The following is a 16,307-nucleotide window of genomic DNA, read 5'->3' as shown; positions in this document are numbered from 1 at the left end:
TATTTGTTGTATTAAATGCGCTTCAAACGTGTGAACTATGTGTTTTTATTTCAGGTATTTATTTCAAACACACATGACATATGGTTATATTTTCATAAAGCCAAAACGTCGTATTCTGCTAAAAGACCTTTACTTGCTTTGTTCATAGCTAGGGCAAGCACATGAACAAAATATGCAATGTCACCAGCGAGAACGAATTTCCAAAATAAACGAGAATAGTCGTTTAACAAAATCGTTGGTGTGCATACGTATAGCCAAAAGAGGGACATTTGCTTATATCTTCTTTTATTCCTCCTCGTTTTTGCAATAAATGCATCCGCATTTATCAAATCTATCAAATGGCGTCCAATATAATTTATCAATTTAAAAAAGAAGTGAAATTTGAATGCCCATAAAAACTGCATAAACAACCGTACTTGAAATAGTTTTTATCTGTACCGGAAACTGGTTTCAAATGGCCAAATCAACGTACTGTAAAAAGTATTACTGAAGTAGTTATGTAAAGTTAGCACATCGGAGAACACAATTTCAAACAGTGCAACACAATATGAGAATAACAATAAAAATTGAGTCTGTGTATGTTCAAAATAACATTTTTCTTGATTATTTTACCGTTTTACTTTTAGTTTAAGTTTACATATACATTTCATAATGGTTTATGCGAATGGCAACACCATTTGTTTTAACAAATATATACCAACGAAAGGATATAGTAACGTTAACATTTTAATATATCTATCAACAATGGAACGATTTTAAGAACGTGGCTTTGATTATCCACAATTCATTATCCACGGAGTTTCGGTTAAAAAACAGCATCCTATATGCCATTATATGCTATATTTTTAGTACATGACCCAAAGGCAACGAAAGTGTTTTAAAAAAAATCGGTGAATAATATGACGACCTGTACTCCTGAAATGAATGTCGCTGTTACGGTTTCCAAATTGGCCTAATGCATTACAGAAGTTTTACGACTTTCGAACGAGCAAACAAAACACACACATCGTTTTAACGTTTGACGGCTGGAGATTTATGTAATACTTCAGTGACCTCTTTGCCTAAAATACAATGATTCACCATGGTTGTTACGTCGAGTCTGTGAAAAAGATAGGCGAGGTCTTGGGTAACTATAAAGAATGTATATAATTCTTTCCAGTCATGTCCGTGAAAAGCATGATTTAGGCCTGGAAAAACGCAGAGGGCTTAAGGCTTATGTTAATGTTTGAAAATATATACAAATATATTCAAAACAATCCTAGTTATTTGTCACAACTTCTGTCTAGCCTTCTCTTCTTTACTTTTAATACATCGCCAAACAGCAATATCAAACGCTTTATGTAAGGTGACTTATTTACACCACATATGTTATGCTTAATTCCAATGGAAATAGATAGCTTTTATACAGAATTAAAAAAAACTATTTTATTTTCCAAAATAGTATAATCGTGATTTTTTTGAGACGATATGGTATAGAACTTGGTTGGTCTTAAACTTGACGTTCACTTCGAGGAAATGCGGTTACCGCTAAACAACATAATTAGGCAATAAAACGTGATATAAGAGGAATTAAAAAATACTTTTTTCAAAAACCATTTCCATGATATGTCGGTGGTGCTTTTCCAAGGTGATAAATCTGTCAATATTTGAAAGGAACTAAGTAGTTCGTATTCGTCCGGAAAAAAAAACTCTTCTGAAATTCGGTAACTGTTACAAACCCCTTATCATTCTAGAAAGTCATTTTCTTAATTTGTTTTTAATGTATAAATTGAGTTTTAAACAAAACATATGTATTTTAAGTTAAAATGAGTTTCAGATCTAAAACCATCAAAGCCGGACAATTTGGTTTTATCCAGGTATTCCGGTTTCCCACACAACAAAAGGCCACACTCTTGCGCAACATATTGCCATCCAGAGTGAATAATATAACGTTCTAACAACTTCTTTCAAAGTCACTGTAATCTATATAAGTTCAAACTAAAACTGTGAAATAATTTCATTTTGTTTTTAGAGGAGCTCTCTGATTTTCATTTATAGTTGATATGGATATATTAACTAGTTTGAATTGATACTTTATTTTAAGTAGAATTAAAGTAAATTTAGCGCATGAATTTAGATATTTGACGTTAAAACTCGGAAATAATTTATGATGTAAATTATTGATTACCTCTATACTTGAATAAATATGTGAAAATGTTACGTTTGGTAACGTTGATTTTCACATTATATATAATGTTTTGAGTCATTCTGCCTATTTTTTAAAAAAAATCCAGGGTCCGTTTAATTTTAGCTTTATAGATTTGGAGTAATCTACTAAGATAATGCGTCAGCATGATATATGCTTACGACACTTTTTGCGTGCGATTTATGTCAAATAGTTACCATACATAAGAAACGTTGGCGCGCTACCACTGTTTTGAGCAAATGTAAGGTTACCGTAATTCGAGAAACACCAACGCCACAGACCAGCGTAGTATGTACGTCCGTGCGTCTGTAAACAATTCCTTGTTAACACAATACAGCCTTCAGTTTTGATTGTATCTCGATGAAACTTGTACAGTATCTGCATATCCATTAGAGCTTGGTTCCTTTCGAAAACAAGCCAGATCCGCATATGCATGCCTAGATTATGGGCATTGATAGTATAAAAGAAATCAGTGCGTCTGTAAACAATTTTTTGTTAACACAATACAGCCTTCAGTTTTGATTGTATCTTGATGAAACTTGTACAATATCTAAATTTCCATTAGAGTTCGGTTCCTTTTGAAAACCAGCCAGATTCGACCATACATGCCTAGATTATGGGCCTTGATAGTATAACAAAATCAGTGCGCCTGTAAACAATTCCTTGTTTACATGATACAGCCTTCAGTTTTGATTGTATCTCGATGAAACTTGTACAGTATCTAGATATCCATTAAAGCTTGGTTCCTTTCGAAAAACAGCCAGATCCGCCTAGATTATTATGCATGCCTATATTATGGGCCTTGATTGTATAAAAAATGCTATTGTGTAAACAATTGCTTGTTAACACGATACAGTCTTCAGTTCTGATTGTTTGTCGATGAAACTTGTACAGAATTTGGATATCCATTAGAGCTCAGTTCCTTTCGAAAACCAGATCTGCCCATGCATGCCTAAATTATGGGCCTTGAAATGATTACATTATGGGCTTTGATGGTATAAAAAAATGCTATTGTGTAAAAAAAAATGCTTCCGAACATGATACAGTCTTCAGTTTTTATTGTATCTTGATGAAACTTTTACAGTATTCAGATATTCATAAGAGGTTGGTTCTTTGCGAAAACCAGCCAGATCCGCCGATGCATGCCTAGCTTATGGGCCTAGAAAGTATTCAGATATCAGTACGTCTGTGAACAATTGCTTTTGAACACGCTACAGTCTTCAGTTTCTATTGTATCTTGATGAAACTTGTACAGTATTTTGATATTAATTAAAGCTTGGTTCCTTTAAAACAATAGCCAAATCCCCCGTGCGTGCCTAGATTATGGGTCTTTAAAGATTAAAATTGCTATTTTTTAGCTAAATCTATTTTTAGTTAAGTCTACATGAGCAAAGTATATTTTTAGCTTAGTTTACATTTAAAGTCACAATTGCTTTGAATGTTTGTTCAAATAATGCCCCTGGGGTCATTACTGGCCATGCTCCTGGGTTGACAGATGTGGTATACTTAAATTGGGAAATGCTAAAAACCTTTTTGTCTGAAACAGCTATGCAGATCTTTGCTATTTTCAACAAGGCTTAATTTAGTGGTCCACTACCATGGTTGTTCAACTTATGCCCCTTTGGCAAAAATATTTAATAATTAATGAATGACGCTGCCGCTTCTAAGATATTCTAAGTTTTTTTTAATTATTCGTTATCACATCAAATAATTTACAGCCGTATTGTCAACCTATTTGTTTTATCAAATATTTAGGCACTGTCACAGCTAATCTTAGAACTAAAACTTCGTGTTTACTTGTCAATAATGTAATCAAAGATAAACCTGAAAAATCCATTTAGTGTTGCATCGTACTCTGATTCATGTTAATTTCAACCAACAATGCACATCTTGGATTGAAAGCTTGAATAACTCAACTTTATTCTCCTCTATATATGTTTTACATAAAAAGTTCTCCAGAATCGCTTACCATTTAATCACGATAAAAATGTGGACAATTCAGTGCTTAATTATACCACTCGGTTGCTTTAAGAAACATATAATTTATGACAAAAAGGCTACCGAAAAAAATTGACCTTAAATGATGAAATTGACTTTCCTTCTAACAAATCTAGTCCAATGTAGCTAAGCAAGTAATCGTGTCCATTTATCTTCATTTTCTCGTATTGTACGGAAAGAATTATTTCAACCCTTGAAATACGTTATAGACATTTGGCATGCATCCGTCATGCGAGGTAAATTTGTATCCTCCTTGAATCTGTGCTTACCTTGTGAACTTTCGTAATACTTTTCAAAATATGACTCACCTGTGTTGAAGATTTTACCATGACATTAGCAAAGTCGGCTAAGATACTTTTAAAGAAGCTGACAATTGCAATTCAAGGACGTGGAATGAACTATATGTGCTCATGCAAGCATTCAATTTCTCAATAGCATAACAGCCCGTCCATTTTCATCCACAATCACTACCAAAAGTAAGAGCTCCATAGACTTCAATTTAGCCTTGTTTGCTCCGGTAATTAGCAAAATTGATCAAGCAGTCGATATTTTCTTCTAGGGTGGTAATCAGAAGAATGGCCAGAAAAAAAAGGTTAAAGCTATGTGAGACCTTATTTTTCCCAGATCATATTCCCACCAGGGAAAAATAGGATCCTTTTCTTCACAGCTGGGAAAAATAAGATCTCATTTGTCATTCATTTCGAATATATATGTCACAGCTCCTGGGAAATTAGTGATCGAAGCCGGTTGTTTATGTACCATGAAAACACATTCCTCACAGGTCAAACATTTCATCATTTTTTTAACAAAAGAAGTAAATTTTACAACTGAGTCACATTTATCACAGATTGCTATTTCCAGTATTGCAGATACATTTTGATGATATACATGTATGCGTATATATTCTAGTCATAAAGAATCGTTGATTATGCTCTTGTCGTTTCTGTTGTTGTTGTTGCTGTTAGTTGGCTGCAGTTGTAGGCACAGTGGCGGTTGTTGTAGAGATATATCCGTACCGGAAACAGTTTTCAAATGATATTAAGGTATTACCAGAGTAGTTATATGGGGTTAGGTCAGCAGATATCACAATATCAAAAAGTGCAACACAATATAAAATAGTAACATAAATTAAGTTTGCGTATGTGAAAATAACACGTATTATCAATGTGTGTTACGTAGTCCTTGCACTTGTTAAGACTGCTTCAAATGAAGTAACCTATATTTATTTTTAATAACGTGTGGCCTTACCATTTTGCCTTGAACATTTTACCATTTTACCCTTTTAGTTTAAGTTTACATATACATTTCATAATGGTTTACACGAATGGCATCACCATTTGTTTTAACAAATAAATACTAACAAAAGGATGTAGTAACGTAAAAATGTTAATACATCTATCAACTATGGAACAATTTTAAGAACGTGGCGTTGATGATCCACAATTCATTATGCACGGGAGATGCGGTTGGAAAACATTACCCTATATGCCAACATCGATGAGTGCTATATTCCTAGTACCTATTTACCTAGTTTTCATCTAAAACGAGCGTCATCGTTAACAAGAAAATGCTCTTTTTTCGGTGCAAATGGTCGTTTCTAAACAATAGTGTTGAAACATATCCAAGACAATGTTTATGCTCACCGAATCGATGACGTTTTCTTCCCAAACAATGAACCAGGAAACCTGGACACACCTGAGCTAACTGCCCTTGAATATGAAAAAAGCAATATATTAAATTGAGATTGCGTATGTTGAAGTAACATGTATTATGAATGTGTGTTACGTAGTCCTTGTGCTTGGTAAGGCTGCTACAAATGAAGTAAATTTAGTTTCAAAAACTTGCGCCCTACCCATTTTTTCTTGAACATTTTACTGTTTGACTTTTAGTTTAAGTTTACATATAAATTTCATAATGGTTTATGAAAGTGAATATAGAGCATAGAAGAAGAAGAAGAAGAAGAAGAAGAAGAACGTTTATTCATTGAAAAAGTATATACAGACGATGTGTTTGAAATAGGTCAATATGACCCCTGATCAAACATTTCAACAAAATACTATGCAAATAACACAACGACGAACAGACACATACATGTACATTGCATTTACAAAATGGTTATTTGACTAGTGGCACATTATGGTTTAATTGCCTAACAAATTTGTAATAACGAAGTTACTAGTGAAAATATCATAAAAATAAATAATAGTGGATGTTGACCTAATGCTTCGTTTGATTGCTTTTTCTTTTGGTCACATGATATTGCTAACTTCCTGGTATTTAAACAAAACACGTGGATAAACAAAAACAAGGAAGACAATGTTAACAGGGAGCAAAATACATATTAATACACAGCGGATATATAAAAAAAATTCAGTTACCGTATATATATGTGCATTGACAAGTATTGGATATTTCAGTGAAATACGTCAAATTTAAAGAGAGACGACTCATGATATGACAGTGCACACTGATGAATACTCAGATAAGTTAATAATATGTCAATCCTATAATCATAAACTCTTAACGATACCAACCAGATTTAGATTGCAATTAACAGTTATATAACTATCTATGGATGAGTTGTATTTGTTGACTTATATCATAAAATATCATCAATGAACTTTTAATTGCATGATACATGGCCTAGATACTTTGTGGAGTATTGTTTTATTTCAGTGTGACCAATCTATAACCAGAGTCCTCTGTCTAGTAAAGGTAATGCTTGTTGATAAAACTAATTATAATATAGTAGTCAACCGTCTTATTTCAAAAGCTTGATATACATAAACAGTAATATTTCTAATTAAATTAATATTATTTGACTTTAACATACCAATACATTTAAACATACTTGGTCTAGTTGTATACAATATCTTGAGGTATTGTTTTCGAATTTCATCAAATAACTTGCATTCAAATAGGAAGTGGTATTCGTCCTCTAATTTGTTACATGAATTACATACTCTTTCGTTTCTTGGTATATTAGTCCATCTACCAATTTCAATATTTAATCTATATGTTGAAAATAACTAAGTCTTGAGATCTCGCCCATGTTGATAAATTCAATAGCACTTTTAGATATATTGATGATATTCTTAGGGTGGATAATCCGGTATTTACAGATAATATTAAGTCGATATACCCTTCACAATTGCAACTTAATAAATCCAATACATCCAATTTAAATTCATCCTATTTAGATCTGCAACTCGAAGTTAGAAAATATATATTGAATATCAAGCTTTATGATAAACGGGATGATTTTAATTTTAAAATAATTAATTACCCTTCTTTAGATGGAGATGTTCCTAGTTCACCATCATATCGTGTTTTTATTGCACAGTTGATAAGATTCGCTAGAATATGTACAAAGTCAAAACTTTCAGCTCTCGCAGTAAACTTATGACGGAAAAACTTCTAAAACAGGGTTTCAAATATCATAAATAAATTTAAAAAAAACTTTCTCAAAATTTGTTAATGGTCATTATAATATACATCAAAGTACAATAGTAGTCTTAAATCGCTGATTGCTAATAGTATTGCGTATCCCGACTTTTATGGTGATGTTTTAAAGAAAATTCGTAATATAAAAATGTTTCCAGCAGGTAGTTGGGCAGATATACACAATGAATTACTTGGATTTTATTTAAATCATGGATATAAAGGCAATACTTTGAAGAGTACTTGCCTTCCAGTTTTGAAGATGACTACTTCAAACAAAATTTAAAGTTGGATATAGCGTCCTTACTAAACTAAACTTTCAGTCCTTTGGTTTTATGAACATCTTGCAGATTGTCTATGGCTGGCTTGGAATGATATGACATGTGGCGTCTTGTTCTTCAAATATTTTACACAGGTAGTCATTTGGAATAAAAGTTTAGCTAATACATGTCGATTTTATTTTTGATAATGTTTTCTTTATTTGTCCCCTGTTAGTACAATGATGTTTGTTTTTATTATGAAACTCTATGATCACACAGTCTTAACCCTTTAATTTTCTAAGGCAGACTCTGTGTGTTTCAAACAATAACTGCATCGTATCTTTGAAAAGTTTTTGCTTAAGGTACTCTGAATTGTATTCCTCCGTCTGCAGATAGATTTTGGATCTCTAATCATCGAAGTACTTGGGGTTTACCTATTAGTTTATTATTATTTGTTTTATTATTTAATTTTCTCAAGTTAGTGCATATTTTTATAAGATTTACTTTTTACGTATTTACTTTATCCAGGATTGTTGGGATAAGAGTGAGGTTTGTGCACGTGAACTGGTTTAAACCCCCAGTAAATTAACATTGTACTGACCGTTCCAAGGCGGTACCTAACAAACCTTGATAAACATACCCAGTTTTGTATGTAGTATATATGCACTGTGTCGTTTATGACGTTTTGTGCTGTTGTTCCATGTTTCTTGTTTGTGATTTTTCTTTCTTGTGTGTGTTCTATGTCTTTGGCTTTTACCCTGTGCCATTAAATGGGTATTATATTTAAACTTTTGGCTAATAAGCTTGTTTCTGTAGTTTTTCACATAAATTATGAGAATGGCAACACCATATGTTTAAACAAATAAACACCAACAAAATGATGTAGTAACGTTAACATTTTAATACATCTATCAACAATGGAACGGTTTTAAGAACGTAGCTATGATGTTCCACAATTAATTACCAACTGGATTTTCGGTGAGAAACATCATCCTATATGCCAACATTGATGTGTGGTGCCTTCTAGAACATGACCCAACAGAAAAGAAAGTGTTACAAGAAATTCGGTGAGCAATATGTCGATTTGTACGCCTGCTAAAATGCAATAAATGCCGCTGTTACGGATTCCATCTTGGCCTAATGCATTATTGATGTTTTCCGATTTTCGAAAGAGCAAACAAAAAACACTACGTTTTAACATATGACATTCGGAAATTTATGTAATATTTCAGTATCCTCTATGCCTAAATTACAATGATTCATCACGGTTTTTACTCTGGGCCTTGGGAAAAGATGGACAAGGGCTTGTATATTTATAGTGTTTGTATATATTTCTTTCTGATCATTACCGTCAAAAATATTGGACCTTCATATACGTCAATAGTATTATAAAATTTCATTCATCAACAAAACCATAGTTAACTGTCACATCTCGTGTCTTGTATTTACTTCTTTACTGGTGTTAGATCATCGAACAGCAATATGGAACGCTTAACATATGGGGACTAATTTACACCACATAAGTTAGGACTAGTTTCGGTGGAAACTGATAGCCTTCATAAAGAATCTAAAAAAATATTTTCCTATAACAATATAAATTAGTACCGGAGTCTTTTTTGATAAAATACGGTACGGTGCACTAGGTTTGGCTCAAACCAAACGTCCACTTTGAAATAATGCTGTCAGCACTAGACAACCTCATTCGGCAATTAAGCGTTATTTATATAAGAGGTATTCAAAAAGAGCTACATTTCTCAAAATCTTTTGGCATGATATGACGGTGGTACTTTTCAAGGGTGATAAATCTGTCAATCCTTGAAAGGCACAACGTAGTTACTTATTCGTTCGGAATATAGTCTTCCTAAATTCGGTAACTGTTACAAACCCCTTCACATCCTGGCACACCAGATTCTTTAATTTGATTTTATGGAGTATTCAAACATAAAATATGTACTTTCTTAATTAAATTAAGCTTAAGATATAAAACCCACAAATTCATCGCACTTTTCTCTGATATTTATATCTTGGTTTATATGCTTGACATAAAAAGGCCACCCAGCAGTCAAATCAATGGTCCGGATTCTTTTACTCTTGACGGGTCTTTGGTACATTTTCTCTGGACGGGTCTTGGGTACATTTTCTCTGGACGGGTCTTTGATACATTTTCTTTGGACGGGTCTTTGGTACATTTTCTCTGGACGGGTCTTGGGTACATTTTCTCTGGACGGGTCTTTGGTACATTTTCTCAGAACGGGTCTTGGGTACATTTTCTCTGGACGGGTCTTGGGTACATTTTCTCTAGACGGGTCTTTGGTACATTTTCTCCATATGGGTCTTTGGTACATTTTCTCTGGACGGGTCTTGGGTACATTTTCTCTGGACGGGTCTTGGGTACATTTTCTCTGGACGGGTCTTAGGTACATTTTCTCTGGACGGGACTTTGGTACATTTTCTCTGGACGGGACTTGAGTACATTTTCTCTGGGCGGGTCTTGGGTACATTTTCTCTGGACGGGACTTGAGTACATTTTCTCTGGGCGGGTCTTGGGTACATTTTCTCTGGACGGGACTTGAGTACATTTTCTCTGGACGAGTCTTGGGTACATTTTCTCTGGACGGGACTTTGGTACATTTTCTCTGGACGGGACTTGAGTACATTTTCTCTGGACGGGACTTTGGTACATTTTCTCTGGGCGGGTCTTCGGTACATTTTCTCTGGACGGGTCTTGGATACATTTTCTCTGGACGGGTCTTGGGTATATTTTCTCTGGACGGGTCTTTGGTACATTTTCTCTGGACGGGACTTTGGTACATTTTCTCTGGACGGGTCTTGGGTACATTTTCTCTGGACGGGTCTTGGGTACATTTTCTCTGGACGGGTACATTTTCTCTGGACGGGTCTTAGGTACATTTTCTCTGGACGGGACTTTGGTACATTTTCTCTGGACGGGACTTGAGTACATTTTCTCTGGACTGGTCTTGGGTACATTTTCTCTGGGCGGGACTTTGGTACATTTTCTCTGGACGGGACTTTAGTACATTTTCTCTGGACGGGATTTGAGTACATTTTCTCTGGGCGGGTCTTGGGTACATTTTCTCTGGACGGGACTTGAGTACATTTTCTCTGGACGAGTCTTGGGTACATTTTCTCTGGACGGGACTTTGGTACATTTCTCTGGACGGGACTTGAGTACATTTTCTCTGGACGGGACTTTGGTACATTTTCTCTGGGCGGGTCTTCGGTACATTTTCTCTGGACGGGTCTTGGATAATTTTCTCTGGACGGGTCTTGGGTATATTTTCTCAGGACGGGTCTTTGGTACATTTTCTCTGGACGGGACTTTGGTACATTTTCTCTGGACGGGTCTTGGGTACATTTTCTCTGGACGGGTCTTGGGTACATTTTCTCTGGGCGGGACTTTGGTACATTTTCTCTGGACGGGACTTGAGTACATTTTCTCTGGACGGGACTTGAGTACATTTTCTCTGGACGTGTCTTTGGTACATTTTCTCTGGACGGGTCTTGGCTACATTTTCTCTGGGCGGGTCTTGGGTACATTTTCTCTTGACGGGACTTTGGTACATTTTCTCTGGACGGGACTTTGTTACATTTTCTCTGGACGGGACTTGAGTACATTTTCTTTGGACGGGTCTTGGATACATTTTCTCTGGACGGGTCTTTGGTACATTTTCTCAGAACGGGTCTTTGGTACATTTTCTCTGGACGGGACTTTGGTACATTTTCTCTGGACGGGTCTTGGATACATTTTCTCTGGTCGGGTCTTGGGTACATTTTCTCTGGACGGGACTTTGGCACATTTTCTCTGGACGGGACTTGAGTACATTTTCTCTGGACGGGACTTGAGTACATTTTCTCTGGACGTGTCTTTGGTACATTTTCTCTGGACGGGTCTTGGGGACATTTTCTCAGAACGGGTCTTGGGTACATTTTCTCTGGACAGGACTTTGGTACATTTTCACTGGACGGGACTTTGTTACATTTTCTCTGGACGGGACTTGAGTACATTTTCTCTGGACGGGTCTTTGGTACATTTTCTCTGGACGGGTCTTGGGTACATTTTCTCTGGACGGGTCTTGGGTACATATTCTGTTTACGGGACTTTGTTACATTTTCTCTGGACGGGACTTGAGAACATTTTCTCTGGACGGGTCTTGAGTACATTTTCTCTGGACGGGACTTTGTTACATTTTCTCTGGACGGTACTTGAATACATTTTCTCTGGACGGGTCTTTGGTACATTTTCTATGGACGGGACTTTGGTACATTTTCTCTGGACGTGACTTGAGTACATTTTCTCTGGACGGGTCTTTGGTACATTTTCTCTGTACAGGACTTTGGTACATTTTCTCTGGACGGGACTTGAGTACATTTTCTCTGGACAGGTCTTTGGTACATTTTCTCTGGACGGGTCTTGGGTACATTTTCTCTGGACGGGTCTTGGGTACATTTTCTCTGGACGGGAATTTGGTACATTTTCTCTGGACGGGTCTTGGGTACATTTTCTCTGGACGGGTCTTGGGTACATTTTCTCTGGACGGGACTTTGGTACATTTTCTCTGGACGGGACTTTGGTACATTTTCTCTGGACGGGACTTTGGTACATTTTCTCTGGACGGGACTTTGGTACATTTTCTCTGGACGGGTCTTGGGTACATTTTCTCTGGACGGGTCTTGGGTACATTTTCTCTGGACGGGACTTTAGTACATTTTCTCTGGACGGGACTTGAGTACATTTTCTCTGGACGTGTCTTTGGTACATTTTCTCTGGACCGGTCTTGGGGACATTTTCTCAGAACGGGTCTTGGGTACATTTTCTCTGGACGGGACTTTGGTACATTTTCACTGGACGGGACTTTGTTACATTTTCTCTGGACGGGACTTGAGTACATTTTCTCTGGACAGGTCTTTGGTACATTTTCTCTGGACGGGTCTTGGGTACATTTTCTCTGGACGGGTCTTGGGTACATATTCTGTTTACGGGACTTTGTTACATTTTCTCTAGACGGGACTTGAGAACATTTTCTCTGGACGGGTCTTGAGTACATTTTCTCTGGACGGGACTTTGTTACATTTTCTCTGGACGGTACTTGAATACATTTTCTCTGGACGGGTCTTTGGTACATTTTCTCTGGACGGGACTTTGGTACATTTTCTCTGGACGTGACTTGAGTACATTTTCTCTGGACGGGTCTTTGGTACATTTTCTCTGTACAGGACTTTGGTACATTTTCTCTGGACGGGACTTGAGTACGTTTTCTCTGGACAGGTCTTTGGTACATTTTCTCTGGACGGGTCTTGGGTACATTTTCTCTGGACGGGTCTTGGGTACATTTTCTCTGGACGGGACTTTGTTACATTTTCTCTGGACGGGTCTTGGGTACATTTTCTCTGGACGGGTCTTGGGTACATTTTCTCTGGACGGGACTTTGGTACATTTTCTCTGGACGGGACTTTGGTACATTTTCTCTGGACGGGTCTTGGGTACATTTTCTCTGGACGGGACTTTGGTACATTTTCTCTGGACGGGTCTTTGGTACATTTTCTCTGGACGGGACTTTGGTACATTTTCTCTGGACGGGTCTTGGGTACATTTTCTCTGGACGGGTCTTGGGTACATTTTCTCTGGACGGGTCTTTGGTACATTTTCTCTGGACGGGTCTTGGGTACATTTTCTCTGGACGGGTCTTGGGTACATTTTCTCTGGACAGGACTTTGGTACATTTTCTCTGGACGGGACTTTGGTACATTTTTTCTGGACGGGACTTGAGTACATTTTCTCTGGACGGGTCTTGGGTACATTTTCTCTGGACGGGACTTTGGTACATTTTCTGCAATTGCTGCAAGACATTCGAATATTCATTATTTCTGAAGAAATGTCTTATATCGTTTATCAAGCTAGCTCGATATTACTCTTTGTAAGTCAATTGTCGAGCCAGTTTGACATGACATTAATTTAATGAATGTCGTTTGTGGATTCTGCTCGAGATTCATTTTTTAAAATATCATCGAGTGTTTGTCGAGGCAGCTTGACTTTCCTTTTATAAATGTTAAGAACCGTTTGACATTCATTTTCTGAATATCGCACGGCAATAGTCGAGTTATTTCGAGGTGTGTCCATGTCCAGGTTTTCTGGTTCATTGTTCGGGTGCAAACGTCCTCGATTCGGTAGGCATTAACATTGTTTTCGATATGTTTCAACGTTATGTTTTAGAAACGACATTGTGCACCGAATGAGGAGCAATTGCTTGTTTACAATGACGCATTTTTTTAGATGAAAATCATATCTGAATTAAAATATCTCGTGAAAACAATGCACGTTCTTACTAGGCAAACTTGGACGCACCTGACATTTCTTCCCTTGATTGAAATGACGTTTGTTGAGCTAACTACGATATAAGATCTGACTCCTTCCCGTACGGCTGTATAATTAGTGCGCTTGCTGCGCTCGGTCAACTATTTATATAAAGGCCTGCTAAATCCAACAGGATTATCTAACATTAAATTTATTTTCAGAGGCATTGGCTCCAATTTGAAATAATATAAAAATTGCACTTAATAATTATGAACTAAAGGGTTATTAGTACTGCGTTTTGATCTGGGAGGTTGTATTCGACTCGAGTGAATTTTTGCAGATTCGGATTTTACGACATCCGGATCAAAACGCAGTACTAATAACCCTTTTGTTATGTACATTACTGGTTAGATCACTTAAAAGCCACATGTTTTCATAATAAATGCCACGATTTTGTTTTATGGCGTCATTTTAACATCGCGCAACGATACTTGTTATGACGTGACGTCACACGAGTTGAATACGGCCGTATTGTACTGGAGTGGAATACGGACTACCGTATTTTGCGATATGTATTGCGTGTGGAATTATGATTGGTATATAATAGAAAACAGTGATTTTTTTAGGACGGAAGGCGTCAATTACACAACAATACCAGGTCAGTTAAACCCACGTCCAAAAGTATTTCAACGCCTTACATGTATTATTATAACATAAATGTTTAAAAATATCCACCTATATACCACCATATAAGCATATCATATATACTAGCAAATAGGGGTAACAGAGCATAATAATTTATGATATTCGTCCCAAACTGATCTTCAGACGCTTGGTGATTGTATTCTGTTTAACCCATGTGTCTAACATAACAAAACATCTCTAATATATAGCGGAATTTCCCCATAACATATACATATTTTTCAGAATGAAATAATTTTCTAAGTTGATTTTTCTGGAATCATTTAAAATAGACATGTTAAGGCACTCACTGTTTCTTTATTCCGTTTGTATATATATTTATATATATTATCACTGCGACAATGTACATAGATGGTTATTAGAGGCAGTTTAGTCTACGACATCTGTCTGTCTATTTATCGGACCAACAATTTAATCTTTAGAATTTTAAAACCAACATGCACGTCTGGCTTATCTCTCGGGGGATTAACGAAAACTCGAAGTGAAATGGAGGCATTAAGCGGGAATAGACAGCTAATTATAGAACTTCAAAATAATCAAACAACAGGAATAAGATATGGGCGGGTACGAAGGTGGTGCTGAACTGTCCAGACCGATAATATCATAACATATTCTAAGATAAACCAGTGATTCTTTGAACTTAATTTTATTGCAGGGATTTTTATCTATAAGCATCGATTGCGTTACAAAAATTAGAAGAACCCTATAAAAGATGTTCTATTCAAACCATGTTTGCTTATGTTCCATTCCCATTGTGATCAACACAAAAATCATTATCAAGGTTTGTCGGATTTAAATGCCTGATGTAAATTTTTTACAACAATTGTGAAGAAAGTTATAATAACTTAAACTAAGTCACTATTGTTGGCACGATGTTGCGCGAGAGTGTGGTCTTTTGTTGTGGGGGGAAAACAGAGAACCTGGAGAAACCTACTTGTCTGACTAGGTAACCACCAGCCAAACTCACATGCGCCCAGGCCAAGAAGCGAACCGGGCTGACTTTGGTGATAAGCGAGTGCGCTAACCACTTCAAATGCTTTTGTATCACACTGTGACATTATGTGTGACATTATGGTGTTGGTTTGTAAGTTTTTAATGCTCGTATTCAGGCCTTGCCAATTCAGCAAATGCTCCGATAAGAGCGTTAGTCATATAAACGTGCACAAATGCATTGCACCATCAAACGGGACCCCCCCCATTTAACGTCCCTCCCGAAAGACAATTAGTTTGTTTAGTGTAACGTCGGGGAATCGAACCTGCGACGCCTGGATTGAAAGTCAAGTGTATTAAAACTACACGGATCAGCCACGATCGCATTATGAAGACAGGTCGTATTGCGCATTTATAGCTCTAAGTGTGTGTTATGCGTTCGTGCGTGTGTGCGTGCGTGCGAGTGCGTGTGTATGTT

The 16,307-nt window shown here is 36.6% G+C and overlaps 2 protein-coding genes across 2 annotated transcripts; both read right to left on the bottom strand.

The window, feature by feature from the left end:
* Positions 1-10,182: 10,182 nt before the first annotated feature.
* On the bottom strand, positions 10,183-12,066 carry LOC128225796 (serine/arginine repetitive matrix protein 1-like). The gene has a single exon (XM_052935694.1). The coding sequence runs from the start codon at positions 12,064-12,066 to the stop codon at positions 10,183-10,185; it is 1,884 nt and encodes a 627-aa protein (XP_052791654.1).
* Positions 12,067-12,970: 904 nt separating this feature from the next.
* On the bottom strand, positions 12,971-13,678 carry LOC128225795 (translation initiation factor IF-2-like). The gene has a single exon (XM_052935693.1). The coding sequence runs from the start codon at positions 13,676-13,678 to the stop codon at positions 12,971-12,973; it is 708 nt and encodes a 235-aa protein (XP_052791653.1).
* Between the last annotated feature and the right edge of the window lie 2,629 nt (positions 13,679-16,307).

This window comes from Mya arenaria, chromosome 3 (assembly GCF_026914265.1).
Source record: "Mya arenaria isolate MELC-2E11 chromosome 3, ASM2691426v1".
NCBI lineage: Eukaryota > Metazoa > Mollusca > Bivalvia > Myida > Myidae > Mya > Mya arenaria.
The sequence above is the reverse complement of the archived record's forward strand: the minus strand, read 5'-3'. Positions and strand labels throughout refer to the sequence as shown.